Source organism: Nymphalis io, chromosome 11 (assembly GCF_905147045.1).
Source record: "Nymphalis io chromosome 11, ilAglIoxx1.1, whole genome shotgun sequence".
NCBI classification, from domain to species: Eukaryota; Metazoa; Arthropoda; class Insecta; order Lepidoptera; family Nymphalidae; genus Nymphalis; species Nymphalis io.
The window spans coordinates 11,140,544-11,165,607 of NC_065898.1; the positions used below are offsets into that span (position 1 = coordinate 11,140,544).

At 31.2% G+C, this 25,064-nt stretch overlaps 4 protein-coding genes across 8 annotated transcripts in view; 2 read left to right on the forward strand and 2 right to left on the reverse strand.

Moving 5' to 3' along the window:
- The first annotated feature begins 232 nt into the window (after nucleotides 1–232).
- On the forward strand, nucleotides 233–1,675 carry LOC126771766 (congested-like trachea protein). The gene has a single exon (XM_050491853.1). The coding sequence runs from the start codon at nucleotides 374–376 to the stop codon at nucleotides 1,268–1,270; it is 897 nt and encodes a 298-aa protein (XP_050347810.1). The 5' UTR covers nucleotides 233–373; the 3' UTR covers nucleotides 1,271–1,675.
- Nucleotides 1,676–2,193: 518 nt separating this feature from the next.
- LOC126771761 (G patch domain and ankyrin repeat-containing protein 1 homolog) lies at nucleotides 2,194–3,245 on the reverse strand. The gene has a single exon (XM_050491844.1). It carries the CDS (start codon nucleotides 3,150–3,152, stop codon nucleotides 2,220–2,222), a length of 933 nt encoding a protein of 310 aa, XP_050347801.1. The 5' UTR covers nucleotides 3,153–3,245; the 3' UTR covers nucleotides 2,194–2,219.
- A 382-nt stretch (nucleotides 3,246–3,627) lies between these two features.
- LOC126771783 (uncharacterized) lies at nucleotides 3,628–4,712 on the reverse strand. The gene is made up of 2 exons (XM_050491879.1): nucleotides 4,407–4,712; nucleotides 3,628–4,336 (listed from the first exon to the last, which is right to left on the reverse strand). The coding sequence occupies exons 1-2, from the start codon at nucleotides 4,614–4,616 to the stop codon at nucleotides 3,851–3,853; spliced, it is 696 nt and encodes a 231-aa protein (XP_050347836.1). The 5' UTR covers nucleotides 4,617–4,712; the 3' UTR covers nucleotides 3,628–3,850.
- Nucleotides 4,713–5,046: 334 nt separating this feature from the next.
- Nucleotides 5,047–25,064, forward strand: part of LOC126771720 (NPC intracellular cholesterol transporter 1) — a 60,424-nt gene continuing 40,406 nt past the window's right edge. For all 5 annotated transcript variants that reach the window (XM_050491753.1, XM_050491755.1, XM_050491752.1 and 2 more), the window contains exons 1-2: nucleotides 5,047–5,314; nucleotides 22,747–22,866. In XM_050491753.1, the coding sequence (XP_050347710.1) occupies nucleotides 5,231–5,314; nucleotides 22,747–22,866 (204 nt within the window). In that variant the 5' untranslated portion in view covers nucleotides 5,047–5,230. The remainder of the gene's footprint in view (nucleotides 5,315–22,746; nucleotides 22,867–25,064) is intronic.

Below are 25,064 nucleotides of genomic sequence, written 5' to 3' on the forward strand. Positions count from 1 at the left end.
TTAATACATTGTTATCATCATTCATATTATTAGGTCATTAATAAATGTATGTTAATGTGTAAAATGCACCCGCTTAAATACAACAGCTATTTTATACTACATATATGTATTTGAAATTACCTCTCAAACCGAGTGTACAACAAAAAATTTAGGGGTTCTTAATCGATATTTAGGGGAATTTGAAGTTGGTTCTAGGCGAAATATTCTGTAGGTGTTGGCATCACTGCAATAAATTGGTATTGGTTGGTTGATAGACTTGATTGTATAGTTGGACTTTGACATTTTATTTTAAATTAAAAAACTCGACACCTGTACAAGTGCACTTGTGTACCTAGTGGCCTTTCTCTTTTGTATTAATTTTATTAAATAAAAAATGTCGGAGAAAAGTAGCCCCATCAAATATTTTCTCAGTGGAGGATTTGGCGGGGTATGCACTGTCTTAGCGGGCCATCCTATGGACACAATTAAAGTAAGATTACAGACTATGCCTTTACCTAAACCAGGCGAAACAGCCTTGTATGGTGGAACATGGGATTGTTTTAAAAAGACTATTCAAAAAGAAGGTTTTCGTGGCCTCTATAAAGGAATGTCAGCACCATTAACAGGAGTTGCTCCTATATTTGCAATAAGTTTCTTTGGATTTGGACTTGGTAAAAAGTTAATTAAGTCTGATGAAAATCAAGTTCTCACTAAACCGGAATTGTTTGCCGCGGGTGCTTTTTCAGGTATTTTTACTACTTCTATAATGGCTCCTGGTGAACGTATCAAATGCTTACTTCAAATCCAGCAGGGAGGAAATGTACCACAGAAGTATAGTGGCATGCTTGACTGTGCCAGACAGTTATATGCGGAGGGAGGTATAAAGAGTATTTACAAGGGCAGTGTTGCTACTATCTTAAGAGATGTGCCTGCCAGTGGCATGTACTTTATGACCTACGAGTGGGTGAAGGAAGTACTTGTTCCACAAGATGCTACTGCTAAAATGAAAATGGTGGCTACAATTGTTGCAGGTGGATGTGCAGGCATAGCTAACTGGCTAGTAGGCATGCCTGCAGATGTATTAAAGAGTAGATTACAGACAGCTCCTGAAGGAACATATCCTAATGGTATGAGGGATGTTTTCAAACAGCTTATGGAGAGAGAAGGACCAACAGCACTATACAAAGGCGTGACTCCTGTCATGATCAGAGCATTCCCGGCTAATGCTGCTTGCTTTGTTGGGTTTGAATTGGCTGTAAATTTCCTTGACTGGGTAGCACCCAATCTTTGATGATAATTAATGATTTATTGTAAATTATGATGAATGTATCAAATTGTATTATAGAATAGTAGTAAGTTCCTTTTTAAGTACAAATAAAACTTTAAAACTATTATTATATAACTGTAATTACAAATAAGTGTAATTCAGATTATTATAATACTTTGTCGGAAGTATTTAGTTATTTGCTAAATAATCTATTTACATGACAATTTGATTATGTTCACCAACTGCTTTACATACACAAAATACATCGCAGAATAATTCTATACTCCACATTTTGTTGCCTTAAACATTTTTTATGACACAATTTTCGTGTTTCCTGAGGCTAAGTACATGAAAAATTATATATTTTTATAAGACATGTGAATGGATGTTACCTTTTTTTAGAGGAAAATATATACTGCCTTTGACTAATGTTTGTTTTTCTATTTGTTTTCCTGCTTTTTACACAAGATACACAAATCATATTTACCCTGTATAATTGAATAAACTTTAACTATTATAAATTGTTAAAGTTGTTGTTGCATTGAAGTGTTAAATAAGACTTGTATTTCTTTTTGCAAAATCACTGTTTATGTGATTATTTTTATAAATTAAACATCATTAATTATAATAGCATTTATGCTTACTTTTGTTTTAATTAAACATGCTTTCAATTGGACAACATTAAAAATATTGCTCTTTCGTAATTATGTAGTAATCTCGTAATTTTCTTTCATTGTTAAAATAATTTTAGTAGAATGACATATTTCGAAATGACATGGTACATTTAAAATAAAATCACACATTTTAACTTATTTAACTTTTTTTTAAAATATTTAAGATGTAAAATTTTTTTTAAACATATTTTGTGTCTTTTGTCTTATTTAGTTTAATAAGCTTAGAACAAGTGTTATAACTATATTAAAAAGGAAAATTAAAAGAAACCTTGTATATAAGAAATTACATTAATTTATTTTTAATAAAATTCTCTTCTGAAGTTAATTTCCATTCTTCTATGTTTGTCATACTCTCTAAAGACTAACTTTTTATTAAATTCTCTTGCAGTCTCTGTAGTTGGGGTTTGGTTTCTTTTATTTTTATGTCCAAGGCCTTTTTTATCTTTTTTTTGGATACCTTTGATGGGATATTTTCTTCCAGTACCATCTGGACCTAAGCCATCTTCTTTATCCCAACCTACTTTCAACATTATTTGATAGCCCTTATTAGATTCAGGTATAACATATTTTGTTGGAATTTTTTTTCCTTTACTAGCATTTATATTGTGTATCGTAGATTTTAAATGTTCTATTTTATTGTCAAATACTTGATTATCACAAATTTCACAAACATAGTTTTCTTTTAAACTTTTATTTTGTGATTTTATATCTTTACTCTTATCATTATGTGAAGTTATTTGTCTGCAATGTTTTAAAAGTATGTCAGCAAGTACTACATTTTTGTTCCTTATTACTAAACTTTGCGCTGATCTACCTGCTTTGTCTCTAATTGTTGTGTCTATTTTACGTTTAAGAAGCTCCTCAACAGTTTCGATTGAGTTGGCCTGACATGCAATCATGAGCAAACTCCATCCGAACTCATCTAATGTGTTTATCTTATCAGGGCACCTATCTAAAATCTGTCGTAGTTTATCAACATCATTATTTTGCACACAATGGAACAACTGTAGATTAGATAACTCGATTTCATCACCTTTTCTTTTACGTTTAATCTCACATTCAGATTTAATAGTAACAGTGGACTTGAATTCTTGTGGATTATTACAGTTACCCACTTCTTCTAAATAAAGTTTCCTCGCTGTTTCTCCGTTTAATGAAGTAGCAAAAAATGCAGATGTAGCAGTTTCTTCGGATGTGGGACGCACAAAATTACAGTATTCTTTGTGGTACATGACAATAAAATTGGTCGATGATAGTAAATATACCAATATGAAAAAAGATACACACGTAAATATTATTATTATCCGTTATTCACATTATGTCAACAAAATGTCATATATTAATATTTTTATTGACATTAAAATTTAACAGATAACAAAATACATTAGAAAATAGGTCATAGACAAAGAAAAATTAATTAAAATAGGACTCGATTATGGATCACGTATTATATCGTAATACAAAACTTTCACAATTATATTATAAATCCTAATATTTTAATATATTTATATAAATGAGAAAAAATGGTATTAAAAGTTATTAAAAATATCATTAATTCATATATTTATTGATTTTGTTTGCAAATGTTATAACAATATTTAATATGGTAAATTTCATAAAATACAAGTTACAGTTAAATATAATCAAACTAACATCGCCATTGTCATTTATACACATAATAATTGTTATACGTTTATTTATTTAATATATCTCTTACCAGGTTCTTAATGAGAAAATATATTTCTATTTATTCTACCTTTAAAAGACAATGAACAAATGTTATGTTTATCTACTCATTTTTTTTTATATTTCTCAAATGGTGTAAGGTCAGTTACAAATAAAATACTAAAAGTAAGTACCATAAGGAAATAGTAAAATGAATACACCACAAACATAGATCTAAGGGCAAGTGAGTTTAGGTTAACTTAAATTAATTTGATAATTCTTTAGCTATACTTTTAAGAGCTTCTGTTTGTTCCTTTAAAAGTTTTAACTTTTGTCTTAGGTAATCTTTTTTAAAGTTTAAATAGTCTTCTTTTATTTGTATTTTTCTTTGCTCTTGAACAGTTATTAGATCACAGTTTAAAAAACAATTATTTGAATGTTTAGAACTATGCTTTGACCCTCTTAACTTTAATTTCGAAGATTTTTGTTCTGGTATATTAAAAACTTTGGGCTCAGGGGGTGATTCCGGCTCACTTATTGAAGCTGCAGACAGTTCATCATTGAAATTGTCATTTTGATTGTCACTGAGAGGCACAAACTCTGTTGACTCTTGATAATTGTCAGTAGAGGAAGACGTTTTGATGCCTAAAGCATCTTGTTCTGCAGCAGACAGCATAATTGTAGAAATTGGCAACTCCCCATTCGGTTCAGCTTGTTTTTTCTTTATTTTTGAGCGAATGTCATGCCAAGTCTGAAAGAACAAACAATTAATAAGTTCACATCAATTACTCTGGTTTGCAATGTTAAAAGAAGGTCCGCACTTTTCTCCATTGCCTCCAAGTTTTTCTTGCTCCGGGCATAGCATTGCATTCGTTTGCTATATTTTGCCATAGCTTCTGTGAATCTTTATAGTTAAAATCTTGTGTTACTTTGCAAGATATTAATTCTGGATGTTTTGACATTAATTCAATAAGTTTTTTTTTCTGACGGGCTGTGACATAAACACATCTTTGCCTTTTTCGGCCTTCCATAATGTACAAAACTTTTAAATGCGAACGGTACACATTTAAATCGCAGCTTTAAAGTTTAATTTTTAAATAATCTTTGATTAATCTGGTTTGACTTTAGAAGTTATGACAATTGGCAAGACATTTGACAACTTGACATTTGCTTTTTACTCTTACCAGTCCCATTTGCAAAGATTTCATAAAGCTTAAGTAGAGAATAGTAATTTATTGTAAACATTTTGATAGTTAATTTTTAGACATTCCTTACCATATATAATTAAAATTTGGAATAAATTTAACATGTTTTATTAGATAATTAAATTATGAAGTCGGTGTGTATTTCTTTCAATGAATGATGAATGAATGCGTATGCTGGAATTTTACATGACGTTTGATCATGACGAAAGAAATAATTATACTGTCTGTGGTTTATCGAGTTCAGTCCAATCATAAATGAGTATATAACCACTACGTATTAGTTCAGTCGATGAATGGAGGATATAAAATACTCTTGTGCAAACTGTGACCACAATTTTTTAAAATTTGTGTCGACTCCATCTTCTTATTAGTTTTTGTGGTGTGTAATTAAGGCATGACGTTATACATATAAATTTATATTTGTGAAGTTTGACTTGACAATGGTTGGCGTCGGTGAAATGTTTTTGCGAAGGTTTCTATCAACCTTCTTCGGATATCTGCTTCTTATACACATAGCGGAATACGTAAGTACTATGATTACATTTATTGTTCCGCACCGATAAACTTTCTAGAAAGAGTTTTTCACCCTTAATGTATAATAACTACGTTTAATATCAATTAGTTTCTTTATTCGATTTTATATACTTACCAACGTTCACCTTGCAAATTAAATACATAGTATACTCAAGGCGATTGCACATTGATGAGGAAATGAGATCATAAAACTGGTTTGTAATACTAAAAATATATTTTTTTTTATAATAAGAGATTATTTTGTGACTCTAAGAGAAGATTAATTATTGTTTAAAATTATGTTACCATAATAAAAAATGCAAACAATAGGTAGTATATATATAGTATTAATATATATATATATATTCTAAGGACAATTAGATTAATCATTATCATTTAATTAAGAACCATTGTTTTTAATCATACTATTATAATTCAAAATTCAAAATCACTGCTAAACTTAATTGATAGTGTATATTTTTTAAACAAAATAATTCCTTGAGTGTTCTTGTAATTTAATGAAAAATAAAATTATAGCATAATCTTCGATGACAATGACGCATTCCTGTGTATAAATATAATATAAAATTACTATAAGAAATAAAGAAAAACTTGTAACTCCAGATTTCCATCTTTGTAAATTCAATTTATCTTATCTTGGGCTAGGCGGAAGGTTCGCTTTTATCATAAAATTCCTCAACCTTTGCCAATTAATACATTTGAAGTAATAAAGAATATTAGTATTAGTCAATAAATGACTACACAATATAATTATAAGGAATAGATGATAAAAAATTGGAGTTAGTATTTGATGATTCCCAAGTGAGGTAAAAAATAATTCAAATACATTTAATTATATTAATATTATATTATATAAGCTTCTTGCTAGAGAATCTACATTAAAAACCAGAAGTAGCCTTAAGTTAATCTTGTAATATGATGATATAAAAATGCTTACAAGAGCCTACTTCTACTGTAAAGTATATTTTGACTTGATCTGATTTAATTAATTGATTACACTACTAAGACAAGTAAAAATAAAGGTTTTCTTCATACAATTTTAGAACAAGTAACAGTATAGTTGTATTTTATATTAGTTTAAATAGAATTATAATTAGAATGAGGTCTCCAAAAATTTTCACAAATACAACAATTAAACAATATTAATAATATTTCTACTTAAGGTTATTGTTTTAAAGGTCATTAAATGCTTTATTATCTGTGTAGAAATCCTGTTATTGAGTTTCATTAAACTCTTAAATGTGTTTTTTTTAAGGGTAGAAAGAGTGTAAACATGCAAATTAATTAAGCGAATCTAGTACAGATAAATGAAACAAAAAAAAATTAATGAGGTCCTAGCTTCTATCCTTGATAATCCTTGTATTAATGTAAGAAGTAAGTTAAGCATATTATGTAGGAATGGTGGCTGTGGCTTTGTGGGTGATTGCACAAAAAAATCATTATATTTATCCTATTAAAAATTAAGTTAATAAACTCTGAATAAAATTCATGCTATGCTGGCTTTATCTTCTGCATTTTATTGTGTTCCGGTTTGAAGGGTGAGTGAGCCAGTGTAATTACAGGCACAAGGGACATAAAATCTTAGTTCCCAAGATTGGTGGCGCATTGGCTATAAGCGATGGTTGACATTTCTTACAATGCCAATGTCTAAGGGCGTTTGGTGACCACTTACCATCAGGTGGCCCATATGCTGGTCCACTTTCCTATTTTATATAAAAAAAAAGCATTTAGATATTTTTATATGATTCATCTTCTTTGTGAAATTTTGTGAAAGACTGAAAGAAACATTTTTGTAAATTTTAAGGAAAAGACACACTTTATTTGTTTCCATGCTTAAATAAATATAAATTTGAAAAATAGGTATTTTGATTGTTATTATGTCTATTATACTTATATAGGTATATTACCCAAAGTGACATTGCCCATCTTATATGAGATTATTAATTTTGATTTGATAAAAATAAAATATAATACTAAAATAAAATGTAATACATTTATTATTATTATTACATACAAAGATCCTGTACTTAAAAAATATGCTCATATAAACCCAAATTAATAGATAAAGATTGATTTCATTGCTTATTGATTTTGTAGTGCTGTGTGTCTCCTAAAGTGAATAAAGTATCTATGCAACTACTTTTGAACTTTTATAATTTACTGTTCTAATACAAATAGGTTTATAGTTTCTAACCCTATTCTTAATTTGAAATTAAAAAAAAAATTGATAAAACCTTTTTAATAAAATTGATTCCATGATTCCAATATATACAACAAAGGGTAAATTATTATGGTAACTGGGATATTGTTTAAGTAACATGATATATATGCAATAAATGTCAATCACTGTAATCATGATTGATGAGAATTAATTGATGTTTATAAATTGATGAATTATATCCAATTGCTGAGGCAATTGTATAGGGGCTCATATTAATAAATGAGTATTATTTATTAAATAAGTATTATTTTAAAGTACAGTTTTGTGGAGCTTTTTTTTTTCATTTTTAAGATTTAAAAAAAAGTTTAGTAAATAGTTTTTGTATTTCAGTATACATTTTTAGATTATTTCATTATTTTAAATTAAATACAAAATAATCCATATAAATTAAGTATTTACAAAGCAAATGCACAATGCGTTTATTTATGTGAATGTAATCTGTTTGCTCATTAAAGCTATAAATATCACCTATATGATATACATATATATGTGTGTATGTTGTATAATGTAAGTTGAAGCTGGAAACTATGATAAGCAGCAACACATTGTTATTCACACCTCACTGATTTTCAGTTAAATGCAAATAATGCTATGCTAAATTCATATACTATATTGTATGAGATAATGTTGTTGGATACTAAAATAAAATTCCAAACCAGAAATCACTTTTAAACATAACACTAATGCTATTGTAATAAGAAGTGTTTTGGTCTGTTGTTGAATAATTAATGATTTTGGTCCATTATGTAAAAAAAAATATACATTTTTGTAACAAATGATTGTATGTCTAAAAATAATTATTCGTTTAATGCTTGCCGTTATTTAAAAAAAAAACAATTATGTATATACATATGTAGCTATTTACCAGTTTTAACATGGTTGGGTTGGTAACAATTCAAACTGGTTTAGCTTAATAGCCTCCCCCACTTAGGGAAAATCATTGTTATGCAAAGTGATACTCCTGCTATAAGGCAGTATATAAATATCGAAATCAATATGCCACCACTACAATACAGATAGCCCTCAAAACAAGAAACGCATGTTACAAAATCGCAATATCTTCAGGAAGTACACGTCCAAACGGTCAATCTCAGTCTATTTTGACCTTGAAATACCGCAAAACTGTTAACTCCTATTAACTAACCAATGCTAATACATACCTATTGTTGTGAGCCAGTGTAACTGCAGGCGCAAGGGAAATAATATCTTAGTTCTCAAGGTTGGTTGTGCATTGAGGATGTAAGGGATAGTTAATATTTGTAAATGGGGTGGTAATGATCATTTACATATCAGATGGCCCATTTGCTCCATATAATATTATAATGTAAAGTTAATTCGACAGTTTTTCGCTTCTTTGCTATAAGCAAATTAATTTAAGGACGATGTGTCATATATATGTGTGTATGTACCGAAAAATAATGCTTTAATTGTAAGTAGTATGTTACGGTTCACAATATTTCGTCAGTTTACAATCTCGGGAGATAGATAGAACGGTATTTACAATTTTACGGTGACACGTATAAAGCTTAGATTCATGATGATATTTTAAAGATATGTGCGAAGTTTAAGGACGGAGATTATCGACGGTTATCGAAAACAAAACAAATAGTTTAATAATAATCGATTACTAGTGGTATGTTACCTTATAACGCCATACCATAGTGGTAATTATAATCATAATTATAGATGTTCATCGGTCATGGAAATATTTCTCTCTGACGATAGAAATCTAGAAAAATCTGAATGAGTCTTACTAATATGCTATTTATAAACAGGCTTGTCGAATTTTATTTGATATTTAGTGACGTCTGCAACTGTGACGTATATGATTGGTACATGATTTTAACGCGAAGTTTGACAAATATATCGGCTTTTTTACATAAAATATATAAAGATGTTCATATGTATAGTTTTTCGTTTTAGTAGACATTTGTAATGTAAGTGTTCATTAAGTTATTTCATTAAATGTTATTTTATTATTTAATTGGCTACCCGGCCCGGGTTATATCAAACTGTTATCTTGAAGAACAGACCTTGTTTTTTTTTGGTCAAGCGGAACCTTCGCAGACGTACAACTATTTAGGAACGCGTAGAGAACAAACAAACTTTTTGGATTTTTTTTTTCTTAAAACGCCTACCTATGTCCTTGCGAAAGTGGAGATACATCTTTCCTTCTCACCGAATTTTGGCCATGGCAGACGACTCACCATCAAAGATGACTATCCAAATGCAAAGGATATAATATGATAGTGATTAATTTACCAGACCAGGTTTTATATGATTTTTAAGGCACGGCATTGTTAACACAACCAAACTCTGTTCTTTTACTAAGAATATCTTGACAAAAAATGGCAATGATTTGAACCGATGTCCTGGGGATCTTCATTCTCGTAAGCTAACTATTAGACAACCGCAGTTGTAGTCACTTGATATTAATTGTATTGCATCTGTCGTGTCTCAAGGTCTGTAACTGATACATCATGCATAATTAATTGTGAACGGAATGTATAATTATTCCCCTCGACCTAAAATTATTTCGAACGCATGTCATTTGTTTTTGACTCGACAAAGTTATTGACTCAATTATCTTTGAAGTTAACCTTTGTATATAAGCTTTTTGTGATATGTATTCTTATACATGTTCTTGTATAAGTAAATTAAATTAGAAGCAACTTTATTACTTAGTAGAATGTATTGTAAATGATTGATTACTTTATAAATTGGATTAAAATAGATCAGAGTGACGTTGTCGTAAGCTCGTCGGTTTAATTCTAGCTGATGAAATAGTCAATAAGTCCAATGTCAATGTACCTTAGAGTTCAATAAACACTAGTGGTAACTTTCCTTTCTATAAATTCTACCATTAATATTGTTGACTCAGTTAATACATGACGTTAGAAAATTCACAAATAATTGAGCGACAATGAACGAATTCTGACGATTGACGACAATGACGATTCGGTTGTTTTTTTGTAACTGTATTTTGTTTAATTAACCAGAAATGTAAACTCGACAATAAGTTTAATAAATGTAAACAATGATTGGGAAGTCACTGGCCCCTAAGATACGGGGTTGTCTAGTTTACGGGTAAAAGGGCCTTTTTGACTGTATGTAACTTGTTCTAAACCAATAAAGACATTTATTATTCTTAGATAAAAATGTTCAAATTATTTTGTGCTGCGTATATAAATAAATGTATTAATATTTATCTATAAGATATTAATATATACCGTACCGTAACAGCCTGTGAATGTCCCACTGCTGGGCTAAAGGCCTCCTCTCCTCGTTTTGAGGAGAAGGTATTGGAGCTTATTCCACCACGCTGCTCCAATGCGGGTTGGTGGAATACACATGTGGCAGATTTCAGTGAAATTAGACACATGCAGGTTTCCTCACGATGTTTTCCTTCACCGTATAGCACGAGATGAATTATAATCACAAATTAAGCACATGAAAATTCAGTGGTGCTTGCCCGGGTTTGAACCCATTATCATCGGTTAAGATTCACGCGTTCGTACCACTGGGCCATCTCAGCTTGCAATATATGGACATCAGGAAATGTTACTAAAAATGTAACCATTTTGTTTGAAATGCGAATTATCGCAAACATGTTAAAGGTTCTGCGAAATGATTCAATTGCAGAATATAATAAATAAATAAATTTAGTCGAAGTAACTGCGCAGCGGACGCTACACAGCCATTACCTTCCAAAAAGCAGTTATTATCTAGTATTATGGAACCGTGTATGAAGATAATGAATAGATACATATTGTCCTTGAATTTATAGTCATTTGAAAAAGTTATTATTTTACAATAAAGCTCAAAACTGAAAAGATTCTTCCTTCGTTCGTTTAACGAAGTGTTAGAAATATATTTTGGGCACAGATTAAATATATATTCTTTATTATGCACGTACTTTGTTCTTAGTTCGTTAGCACCGCTCAGTGCCATAAGTGTATAATATAACACATTCTCGCATTGTACGTGTTGTTTATACTTGCAATGATTGATTTGGAGTGTGAGAATGATTATTTTTTGTTTCGTAGCCAAGTAGGTACAGCGAGGATTTATGATACCGTCATATTAGGTATATATGAAGCTAGTTTCCGTGAGCGGCTTAGCACGCGTGTGAGGGGGGCGGGGTTTGTTTTTGTGCAGGTTTTTAATACTATGTTGTGCCTATGTGTTTGTCTGTATCGTTGACAAAGTGTATGCAAAATGTCTTGATGATCTGTTGAGTATATAAGACGGAAGACGTAAATAAATTTCGCTCGTTCTTACATTATTGATTTGCCATTAGAAAGAATAAGACACAACATTGTTTAACTAATCACCTGCTAAATTACGTTCATAAGTAAGGTCTTTAGTTCCCAAGCGTCGCATAACCGTCATGCGCGTGATGGTTAATATTTCATACAGTACCAATGTCGATGGGTGGCGGTGACCACATACGATCAGGTGGCCCCTATGCCAGTCTGCCTTCCTATTTTAATATAATATTTTTCCGTGCGTAAAATACGTTGAGCTTCAAAACAAGCACTAATGAGTTTTCATACTTGAATTACGTTAAAAATTTATTTCGTCCTCGGCGGTGAAGGAAAACATAATTAGGAAACCCGTATTTGTCGGATAATATTCCACATGTGCATCTACTAAACCCCACTGGTGCAGCGTCGTGGCACATACCCTTAATTATGCTCAACTGCGGGCCATTTACGGGATTTTACGTGACTTACTTTTAATTTAAAGTACTATATTTAAATACACACAAACTAATTGAGCGAAACATATCAGTAATAGTTATGCTTAAGCAAGATGTACAGCTTTTCATAGCTCTATATTATCGGTTTTCCAGTATCTAAGGACAATCAACGTGATAGTTGACAAATTTTATTCTTAAATATTAAATCGTTGTAAAACATACTTAAATTAATTATTTATTAAATTTAATGCATTTTTCCTTTTATTTATATATGTTTGTGTCAGTAATGACCTTGCTAATTCAAGGTTAACCTTGTCGGTACCTCAAAACTTAAACGCATGAAGCGTTGCTACCAATAAAGTTATTTATAAACAAAAAAAAAAAAAACTAATCTCAGTAAACAACAGATATATGCTGCGTAGTAATCGTACTTATCTAATCTCAAAGGCTATTTAATATCTAAATCACGTTTTATAACTTTTAAAAGAAGAATAAAATGTGACGTCATGTAATGTCAAACTAATACTTCAGAATAAACTAATGAAATTATTGAAAAGTCGGCCCTAAATAAAGGATAGTATTTGTTTATAAGCTTAAAATCATTTAAAAAAAACAGTGCTTGGGTAATTGCAAGCATTTTGCGCAAGCCCGTCTAGGAAGTTTACCTACTCATCAGATATTCTACCGCTAAACAGCATTACTGGGTCTTGTCGTGTTCAGATTTGAAGGGTAAGTACAGTACAGTAACAGCCTGTGAATATCCCACTGCTGAGCTAAGGCCCCCTCTCCCTTTTTTTGAGGAGAAGGTTTGGAGCTTATTCCACCACGCTACTCTAATGCGGGTTTGTGGAATATACTTGTGGCAGAATTTCAATGAAATTAGGCACATGCAGGTTTCCTCACAATGTTTTCCTTCACCGTCAAGCACGAGATGAATTATAATCACAAATTAAGCACATGAAAATTCAGTGGTGCTTGCCCGGGTTTGAACCCACGATCATCGGTTAAGATTCACGCGTTCTTACCACTGGGCCATCTCGAATTTTTTTTTCGAAGGGTAAGTGATCCAGTGTAATAACAGACACAAGAGACACAACAGTCCCCTGTTTGCCTACCTATTTTATGTTAAAAAAAGATTTGGATTTTAATTGTATACATTTCTTTTGTTCTGTAATTAATTTTACATTTTGGTACAATGTCTTGGCAACGTTGATTAAAATATTCTCAACATATTGTACCAGAATAGTGCTAGAGTGCTTCCTAGTATATACTTAAATAAAGGTAGCATTTATTACAGTCATGTACAGGAGTAATATTATGACTCATTCTTGAACTGGAAAGACCTGATTTACACCCTACAAGTACTTGATGACAAATAACAAACGAAAATGTACTTTATTTCCGAAGGTATTGAGTGGTAAATGCTATGAAGTTTGAACATAAATCTTCATCATTGTTAATTCATACTTTGTTCAAGGTACTTCCAAATTCGAAATGCCATAATTTGATTAAATCGAACTGAAATGTTTAATATGGGATGCCATTCGATAAACGAATGTTGCTGTGGTTATAGCAATTGTATCTGGTGACGTCATAGCGGTGTGTTTCCACTTTCCACGTGTGACAAATTAGCATTAAAACATTTTAATATTTATAATCGGGGTCGATCTTGTTTTTCGATTTATAAGAACAGGCAGTTAAAACATGTAGAAGGTCATCAGGTTCATGTTTACCCCAATTTTTAAAGCATTAAGTTACACGCCAGCATTTGTTATGTTCGTTATTCTAAAATGACCGGAATGTCCAGGGATATCCTACATTTCTTTTTCAATTTAAAGTCATCCAATCATGTATGTACAGTCCTAAAAATTAATTATATATTCTTATATTTATAAAAAAATCCTATTCCTTATAATATAATGAGTCAATTAAAGAATTGCATAGCATCAACGTACAATGGGGGTGCGCGAGTTTTATTGGTAAGTTGTTAGCAAAAACAATATAAAGACGCAATGCAAGGATTGCATGCATTAGCTAATTTGCAGTAACGAAACATATAGTTCCTTAAAACTTTCACCTAACTAGTATTATAAATGCGTATAGTCTTATAAATAATCGTGAAATTATGAATAGACGTTGCGACTGGAAACGACTGGGGGGGGGTTGTCTTCCCTTAAACGCGTTATTAGTATTATATATTCATGAATACAAGACGATATTTTGAATAGTGTAATTCTAGATTGAAATTAGAGAAGTCGATACCATGATTTCTATGTTTTGGAAGCTCATTACAACACATGTTGGCAAGTCGGACTCATTATACACGTGGAACTGAGTGTGCTTACCTAACATCAAATTTATACAATCGAGTAATTTGAGCTTTGAATAAGAAGATACTAGTTTATTTATTAAGAAAGTTACACCGTCGACATAGAATTTTTGTATATTGATAATAGAAAGCCATTGATAGAGGAGTCATTGGCCACTTGATAGTAGTCATCTTCGCCCATAGATACTAGTCCTGTTAGAAGTATCTTAGCTGTCAATGAGCTGCCAATCACGGAAATTTAAGATGCTATGACCTTGGTGCCTGTAATTAGACAGGCTCACTCATCATTTAAATCGAAAGGGAGTGTTATCCACTCAGACGAGCACTTAACAGCGGTTGTATATTTTCATAGTAAATTGACCAGTCAACAAGGCTATTCTTTTAGAGCAAACTCGAAACTCACTGCAGAAATCGGTCGTGAAATGTAATAAGGTTATATGCAACAATGACCATAATAATTCGAACATTTCAAGAATACACGCATCAAAATAGTATATTACCATATGTCAACATTTCGCTTCGTAATAGCATTGCTGAAAGAAATCACAAGTTAGAACATAACCGACATCGGAAATATATAATAAGAACGGAACCACAAAATATAGATAAAAAATGGTAAAAGGATTATTAGTAAAATAATAAGTTGTCATTAAATGATAACGTATGTTGATAAAAAGTTTTATTATTCTTTTAGAAATTTAATACCGGATACGTCTGAAGGGTGACAATATTAAATTTTAGTTTAGTTTTGTATATAAAGTCGTTTGGAGAGATGATCGGGAGATCGATGCTTTCACTTGACCCGCATCTTTAGTTCGTTTAGTTCTCTATTATGAGATCTTTTTTATTCAGTCTCTCTTGAATTATCCATATTTATAAGTTCTATGTAATAGATTTGTTTGTATTTAATAGTCGGGTCGTAGAAAGTTAAAGAGTTGACTAAGAGAATAGGTAGGTATGTATTGATTTCCCATTAAAGAAAAATATATATATAAACTACAAATTTTATTTACTATTTTAAATTAGACTACAACTTACACCCTGGTCGTTTACCTAGAAGTAAACTAAAGGTTAAAGAAATTGTTGTTTATAAAAGAAAAGGTAACATTATTTCTTTAAACAAAAGCTTACAGTTAAAACACCTCCATGCTCGGAAGATATAAATTCCATTTTGCTTTACGTGAGCTGCCTTGGAAATTGATATTGATGGTTTGCTTTCGTGTACCAGATAAAAGGTGTCTCTGACCCTCGGGCTTTGATTACAGGAAAGTGTGGCGCGCCTGGAGTCTATTAAGATGCAAAATTCAGATACATTAATCAAGCTGTAGCTATTTCTATGAAGTCGTTCTTGGTTTATTTGATTGTATTTTTACCAGTTTGTAGTTTCATAAATCTGCTAATAAGTTTATTTTTACAATGTTTTCTTTTTCATGTTGGAAATACTGGCTTCAACTATTAGTTATAAAATATGACTCTCGTATCCTTGATTATACTGCTTTATTCGTCTTTATAATTGGATCAATACAAAAATACCATTATTATAACAGGCGACGGAACCACGAACGGTTTTGTAAGCTATTTTATTCATAAAACGTTCCCGTAAGTTATTATTACTTTGGTCGACTTATCTTTGTTATTGGAAAACAGCAATATCAATTATGTAATTACAGGCACAAGGGACATAACATCTTAGTTCCCAAGGTTGGTTGCGCATTGGCGATGTAAGCGACGGTTAACATGTCTTACAATGCCAATGCCTATGGGCGTTGGTGACCACTTACCATGTGGTGGCCCATTATAAAAAAAAAAACAATAAAATAACCATTTATTTATCATTATGATGTCCTCTACTTTGACATGCATTACGATATATTATAACATATTCTTATCAACTTCCTTAAATTTTATTATTTATCAATATCAGTACGACACGGAAGTATTGTATGTTTACATATTTTAAGTAATCTATAGTTGATTATATATATTTACTAATGAGCAAGTGTGATACACATACTTACTTTTATCAGTTCCATAATTATTATTATCGTATGTTCTAGAAACGTGTTTTATTATTGGTGTCTTAAAGAAGGTGATTTCTTATTTTCTTTTATGAATAAAATCTAGCAAGTTAACTTTAATGTAACTTTTTTTTAATTAAACTTTATATTGTTTCGTCAATGTCACGTGAGATAGGAAAAATTAAGCAGTAAGGCCACTATTGTCTTATATTTCAGAAAAATGTAAATAAACAGTTCCTTAAGTATTTGTAGAAATTTACGCGAATAACTTCATTTAAAAAAATGTCTATCGTTTGCCCTTATCCCATTTTTTTTTTGATCGGCGCAGTGTGTCACATAAAACGTTTAACTTCCGCTTCCATATGGGTTGGTGAGAATCTAAGCGCATCCATCAGGTTTTAATGGCTATGCTTAACACAAATATTTTCTTTTGTCTGCTCCTACGATAACTAAGGATTCAGAAAGGGTGACAAAAAGTCTAGAAATAAAATAATTATTATGATTGAATGATTAATTGAGATTGTAACTATAATTGTTTTATAAAATCATAATTAAATTGATTATATCAAGTAAGATTTATAATATTAATATATCAGATGCATTTCGTTAAAAAAGTCTTTTTATGTATCTAAATAGTTATTTAAATATTATTCAAGGCTACTAGCGTTCAAAGCCAGACGTGTTTACACACAAATCGCGCTCCGATCGATATGAGGTTGTTAGGCTTCGCTTTAAACCTGCAGCGGAATTGATTCTCTATCTCTCTTTTAACTAAAACCGTCGTTTGCAAGTAATACATCAGATTTAAAAAAAGTTCTTATATAAATTGATTCCAAATCTAATATAAAATAGTATATTCGTAATATAAATTGTTTTCGATACAAATTCACCCTTGGCATAGTTGGCGAGTTTAAGATTAATATAATATAAGGTTAACTGTTTACCAAATAAATAAATATATCCAATGTCGCCATGGGATTTAGTTTTTGATATATATATATATATATATATATTCTACCGCAAAACAGCAATACTTGATATTGTTGTGTTCCGGTTTGAAGGGTGAGTGAGCCAGTGTAATTACAGGCACAAGGGACATAAAATCTTAGTTCCCAAGGTTGGTGGCGCATTGGCTATAAGCGATGGTTGACATTTCTTACAATGCCAATGGCGTTTGGTGACCACTTACCATCAGGTGGCCCATATGCTCGTCCACCTTCCTATTCTATAAAAAAAAAATATTTATATATCAAAAACTGTATATATAAATAAATAAATAATTGCTTTCAAGTAACTAACAAAGTTCGTTACATAACCAATTAGAGTCAAATAACCTTTTATATAGGTAATGAACACAATACAAATGACAAAGAAAACCGCCAGGCGCCTCAAAATAGTATTTAATCTAAGCAGTTATTTTTTTATTTATTTTAAAAAATATAAATGAAAAATTGTATCTTTAAAATGAAAACAGATTTTATTTTGACAATATTTTCACTATAAACGCTTTCATACAGGAATTTAAAATGCATGTATTAAACAAATAGTATATGCGTTTGCAATAGCGCAATGGAATATTACCGAACATATACATATGTATACACAACATCCGTAACAGCCTGTGAATGTCCCACTGCTGGGCTAAAGGCCTCCTCTCCTCTTTTTGAGGAGAAGGTTTGGAGCTTATTCCACCACGCTGCTCCAATGCGGGTTGGTAGAATTCACATGTGGCAGAACTTCAGTGAAATTAGACACATGCAGGTTTCCTCACGATGTTTTCCTTCACCGTAAAGCACGAGATGAATTATAATCACAAATTAAGCACATGAAAATTCAGTGGTGCTTGCCCGGGTTTGAACCCACGATCATCGGTTAAGATTCACGCGTTCTTACCACAGGGCCATCTCGGCTTGTATACACAACATACCTTGAATTAAAATAAGAAATCATCTTATAATATTAAATGAGCTTTATTATCTAAATTTAAGATAATTTTCGAAGCGTCCGAACGCGAGATTGGATTTTTTTTTTTATAGTATAGGAAAGCGGACGAGCATATGGACGACCTGATAGTAAGTGGTCACCAACGCCCTTAGACATTGGCATTGTAAGAAATGTCAAACATCGCTTACATATCCAATGCGCCACCAACCTTGGGAACTAAGATTTTATGCCCCTTGTGCCTGTAATTTTTAAACTTCTCACTTTACATATGAAATATTTCTAAAAAAATCAAACCCGACACTCGATTACACGTCAACGCCTAGTGATATTTTGTTTTACTGTTATCGTTTGTTTATTGTGCCAGGCGTCAGTTGTTAAAGGAAGTTAGCTCGACAGAATATATGAATTATTGAAAAACGGCGGTGTTCAGCATAGCTTGCCATAGGAAAATTTTAGCCTGCGAAATAAAAGTAGATGTATGCATAGAGTGTATTTACGAAACGAGATGAACCTGTATTAGGTTTATAAAGGTTATATACTTTAAGCATCTGAGTGTTCGAGCTTCGTTCGGTTAGTTAAATATTTTTTTGTTGATTATTGTGTTTTTTCAAGAATACCTGTAAAGATAAAAAGTATAACCTTATCTAAATACAAAGTTTCAGCCACATCGTTACAGCCGTTTCTGAGATATACGAAATACATTTTTTATATAAAATAATTGCTGCATTATAAGGTAATATTTGAGTCCAAACTATATATATATAAAAAGGGCAACATATTTCCTATCAATATTTATTTCCTTTGTTAGAATATTGATATGTATTTCAATGGCGCGTTTTGCAGTATGTATGAGATAAATTATGGAGTCCACGCGTGTGATTCCTATTTTCAAAAATTTCTAAATCAGGTCGGACTCTCATTTCAAAGCTATTAATATTATCAACGTCAATGTAACGGACCCGCATGATTTTTAAGTCAAGTGCCCCCATTTGTATTTGATTTTGAAAAATATTCAATGATACCATCTGTGTATGCATCCGCTATTTTGTTTACATCAGTTCAACTGAATATCAAATTTAGAATCTAGAATTGCTTCGTTTTCAAAGTCATTATGTATTGCGTAATAAATTTTAAATATATTAGTATATAATGTCTCCATATAGTTCCAAGTATCTCGTACAACAAATAGTGAGAATTTAAATTTAATTTCATATACACATGCTTAATATTAATAGAATACCAATATGTTGACGTCTTCAATATATATATAGTGTGATGTACCAATTAACCGTATTTATAAAACCTTCAACCGAGCTAGGGTCTGAACTGGTCGAAGGTTTTATAAATATTGAATATATCGTTAATATGATATTTTTCCAAAGATATAATTGTACTTATCAAAGACGAGTATTTATTGTATTTTATTGTTCGATTTCTACGTGTTTGATTTCGTTATCTAGAATAAACATTACGTTCAATGATCTGTCAAGTTTTAATTTGTCATAACTTTATCGCGAAGATAATACTTATACTATCTTTTGTTCATTTGCTGCAATCATCTTTTTGCGTTTCTTTTTTTTATTTGTTCGAGATTTGAATTTGACATTCGTACACTCACAACAGCAAGAAGTGGAAAATTTTCGTCGAAATGTATTTCGATTTCTTCAAGTACATTTGAACATGCGATGTTTGGGTGATCGATAAAAAACCATTTAATATATAGTTTTGTTGCTTTGTAAATTATTAGAAATGTCTGCTTTTGTATTTCGTTAAATAATTCGATGATTATTTCAGTAAAAACGAATATTAGTAGGACATGATTTAAAATGTTACACCTCAGTGTTATTGATATATTGCTGAAGTAGGAATGGATACAGTATTTGCTTATGAAATAGTTAATTCATGACATCGGAGTGACGTACGTTTTGAATTAAATTCTCTGCCTAACACGTCAATGCATAACTTCACAACGGATAGTGTTTTACATGTAAAAGATTGTAGTTGTGGTGGAGAATCGTTCAGGAATTAACTTTAAAAAAAAAACATCGTTTTCTCTGATATCAAATCGTAAAACAGAAACAAAGAAATTGAATTTATTGCTTAGTATATGTTTTACATTAGGTCTCGATTTTCTGATGCGTACAAGTTATGTAGTGTGTAAGCGTTTCAATCGTCACTATTGCATTCATTGTGATAAATGGAAATAATGTTTAATAAAATTTTAGTTACTGTTTTTATAACAGCCATGATGAACTAACGATTTATTTTTATATATTCTGTTGTAGCTTTTAATGTGGCAAAGGAAATGTAGTTAAGTTCACCAGAAATGTGTGTTTTGTATTTTAATAGTACCTCATCATATTATATGTACAAATATTTACATTGAAATGTCTCTTTAATCTAGTTCATTGATATAAATGTATATTATCGTTAGTTATTTATTCCGGTTGATCCTTACAATACAACAGTTCACAATCGAATGATGCGTAATAAAATCATAGTTAAAGTCATTACACTTAATGGTAAGGGGAACCAACGCCCATAGACATTGGCATTGTAAGAAATGTTAACCATCGCTTACATCACCAATGCGCCACCAACCTTGGGAACTAAGATGTTATGTCCCTTTTGTCTGTAATAAATAAATGGAACATGTGATAAAATTTTAATGGTAGATTAATCAAAAACAATATAAAATATAAAAATCATCAAGAATCATTACACTTATATACAACAATCAAATTATTATTATTAAAATATATGTATGATACATATCAATTATTATGGCGGTCGGAGCGGTATGAAAATTGCTGTGGCGGTGGCGGTGGCGTGGCGGATAAAACCAATTGGATATTTAAAAAAAAATCTTCATGAAAAAATCACACGTATGTTCCTAGTTTCATGGTGGAATGGTCCATTCATGGTCCATGGACAGTATATTTATAATATATATAGTATATATTATATATATATTATATATACTATATATATTATAAATATACTGTATATATATAATATATAGTATATTTCTTTATTTGATTTTCTTTGATAATATCGTCAACATAATTCCACTTAACATGTGCCCATACAATTGTTTAACATGCTAATAATATATAAATTGATTACTTTACTTTACTTTAATACTTTATTGTACATCACACCACAAAGAGAAAATACAAAACATGTATATTGCCTAAATAAATGTACAATTATGGCGACCTTATCGCTACACAGCGATTTCTTCCAGGTAACTGAGTGAAAAATTTTTAATTGATAGGAATTTGTGACCGGCAATGGGCGAATGTATCAAACCAGAAAGACAAGCTTACAAATAAAATATATGCGTTGTAGAGGTTTTTTCTTGTGCAAAGCTAAGCTAACACGAAATATTACGATAGTAATAACGCCAAAGGTTTTTTTTTCTCTCAAGACTTGCCGTTGCTAACTTTGGTTCGGAATTTCACGATTTAAGATACGCATACCAAACAATGCCCTTGGTAACAGCAGCGTCTGGATCGATAACTTGTTTTTTGAGTGTCTGATTTTTTTGACCCTGTCAATATTGCATTTTTGGTTTTTTTTTTGGTTGCGCTATATATTCTATTTAGGTGAATCTTAACGAGCAAATATTTAGTACCTAGTTAGTATTGTAGAGGTCAGTTTTGCCAATGTGTTTTTTTTCTTCGTGATGATTAAGTTTTGATATGCTTTGTGACTGTGCATTGATGATGTTCTTTTGACCGGTTTCGGCCAAGGCGGCTAATCTCAATGAAGTCTACCTGCACAGGATATATTATGGTGCGCTCACTTATAATCCGAGGAGACAGCAAATCCTACACGACCGGGAAGAGTTTAGGCGCTGGACCAACTGCTTATTTGTGCGTTCCGAGACACACACACACACTTGGTCACATTCTTTGTTCACACTTACAACTTCCGACTCAGGGATGCTAATGAACATATTTTGTCAGAAGAATCAATTAATTTATCGATCCGACCTGAACCCAGCTCCTTGAGATCTGCAGTCTTTTATCTAGATACTAGACCAATGAATCAGTCTGTGAAATAGAAGCTATTTAGTACTTAAACAAATCACCGACTATATCGTTAATAATCAGTATTCCAGGCAAGAGTTTCCTCGATATAATATCAAATTATCTCTACCGTTACGATCGCTCTCATGGCCTAATAATAATTTTTCATTACAGATTCCAACCGCGTCTGCAGAAGGTCATTGCGTGTGGTATGGCGTATGTAAAAACGGGACTGAGAAAACGCTAAATTGCTACTACGATGGTCCCGCCAAGCCCCTCGATGAAAGTGCACGGGTGAGTACCTAATTTACTTCTATGCCTGTATTATGTATACAAATATATACATTTGTAAATACCTACCGTAACCGTAACAGCCTGTGAATGTCCCACTGCTGGGCTAAAGGCCTCCTCTCCTCTTTTTGAGGAGAAGGTTTGGAGCTTATTCCACCACGCTGCTCCAATGCGGGTTGGTAGAATTCACATGTGGCAGAACTTTAGTGAAATTAGACACATGCAGGTTTCCTCACGATGTTTTCCTTCACCGTAAAGCACGAGATGAATTATAATCACAAATTAAGCACATGAAAATTCAGTGGTGCTTGCCCGGGTTTGAACCCACGATCATCGGTTAAGATTCACGCGTTCTTACCACAGGGCCATCTCGGCTTACAAATTAAATACCTACACTGTGTTATAAACTGAAGAGTTGTTTGTTTGTTTGAATGCGCTAGCGTCAGGATCGACCTGACCGACTTGTCCTATTAGCCTATTTATTGAGAAACGGCTATATAACACACGCTTAGATAGGTCTAAGGCTTAAAAGGAAAACAAAACAAAATTGATACAGTGTGAAGCAGCTAATATATAAAATTAATAGTAAATTCATTTTTTTTTACTGTTTACTATTATAGAATTCCTTAAACAGAGTAAGAATCCCTGTGTATAGAATCAGGTCACGCGTACCATAAAATATCATTTTCATCGCAACCTAATCCACATGTAAAATTTAAACTTCATAGAGAGGAAGTGGTTCTAACTCAGCTAATAGGATTTGACTGACCAAAACAAACGAATAGTTACAAGTCACATAAAAGCGTCCAAAAAACCGAATCATTTTGCAGTGGGCGTTAAATATGATGTACCACATGTTACAGCTATAATATTGTTTTAAATTGCAATGTATCATCTATATTATTATTTAACGTTTATTTTGCGAAGCTTCGTAATTGTTTTATCTACTCATGATGTTACACTTGAAGACAAGAGGTCTGATAAGGTTCTTAGATCTTAAGACTTTGATGACGTCACATGTCACATCGTGACAGACGATTTAGAATGTCTAAGGTACTAAAGAGGCTTTAGTTCATGGTTTCGTCCTCTTCCACGTCTACTCACATCCAATCAACATTTCCAACAGGTTGTAGTTTCACTTTAAAGTAATTAAATTGACGATAAAAAATGCCAGTAAGAACTTATCGGCCTTATTTCTAAACGTTGCTTATGGTTATCGTTTAGATAACCAATGATTTCTCTCTTTCTGACATTATTGATTTGACATTCGAAAAAGGAATACACAGCATTGTTTAACTAATAACCCGATAAACAATGTTTATAAATAAGACAGTATTTGATTAAAGCATATTAATCTAAATATCAGTTTAGTAAATCAATGTTGCCATTTAATTTTAATTGAAACAGTGTTCAACGGACATTTTATTTATTGGAAACTTCAAATACCTTAAACATATTATTTTTAAAGTGTATAGAAGCATCCCAATTATAATTAATTTAAGATGGAGGTAATTTTTTATATCAGATTTTATGATAATGTTAACGAAGGGCAATATTTTAGTATTTAATTTTTATTTTAAGATCTTATTTAAAAACAACCTTGATCCCAATCCGAAACAGAACTCAGTTCAGACGGTAAAATTATTCAAGGACATTTAGAGGTCTTTGGTATAAGCCCTATTAAAAATATTAAATCGTGCGAGTGTGCCTTTGACCCCATTTTTTAAAACTGAATTCATTTCAATTGCTTTTAAATTATTTCTTTTTTCTTGTAGGTCATAAATAAATATAGAATAAAGTAAATTTTATTTAATTCAAGTATATAAAAGTATTTCTTTTTTGCAAGAGCAAACAAATCTGTAAGATTGTCGTCAATATGTAGTAAAAACGCCCTATACCTACAATAAAAAAACATGCCACGTGAACGTACATGGAAAAATTATCATAACAATCGTATGACCCTCAATTTATGATCGTGTTTATATAATACTTAAATATATATAAGTATTATGATATAATTTATGATATCACGATTGATCGTGCTTTGATAATGCAGTTAATATAATTTACAACGCTATAATATTTTTTGGAAAAGGTTTTTTAACGTATATCATTAGTTTCTTACAAATTTATACGTAAGTATATATATGTATGTAACCGAAAATATATTGGGTCTTTTAACATTATCATATATATTCAAC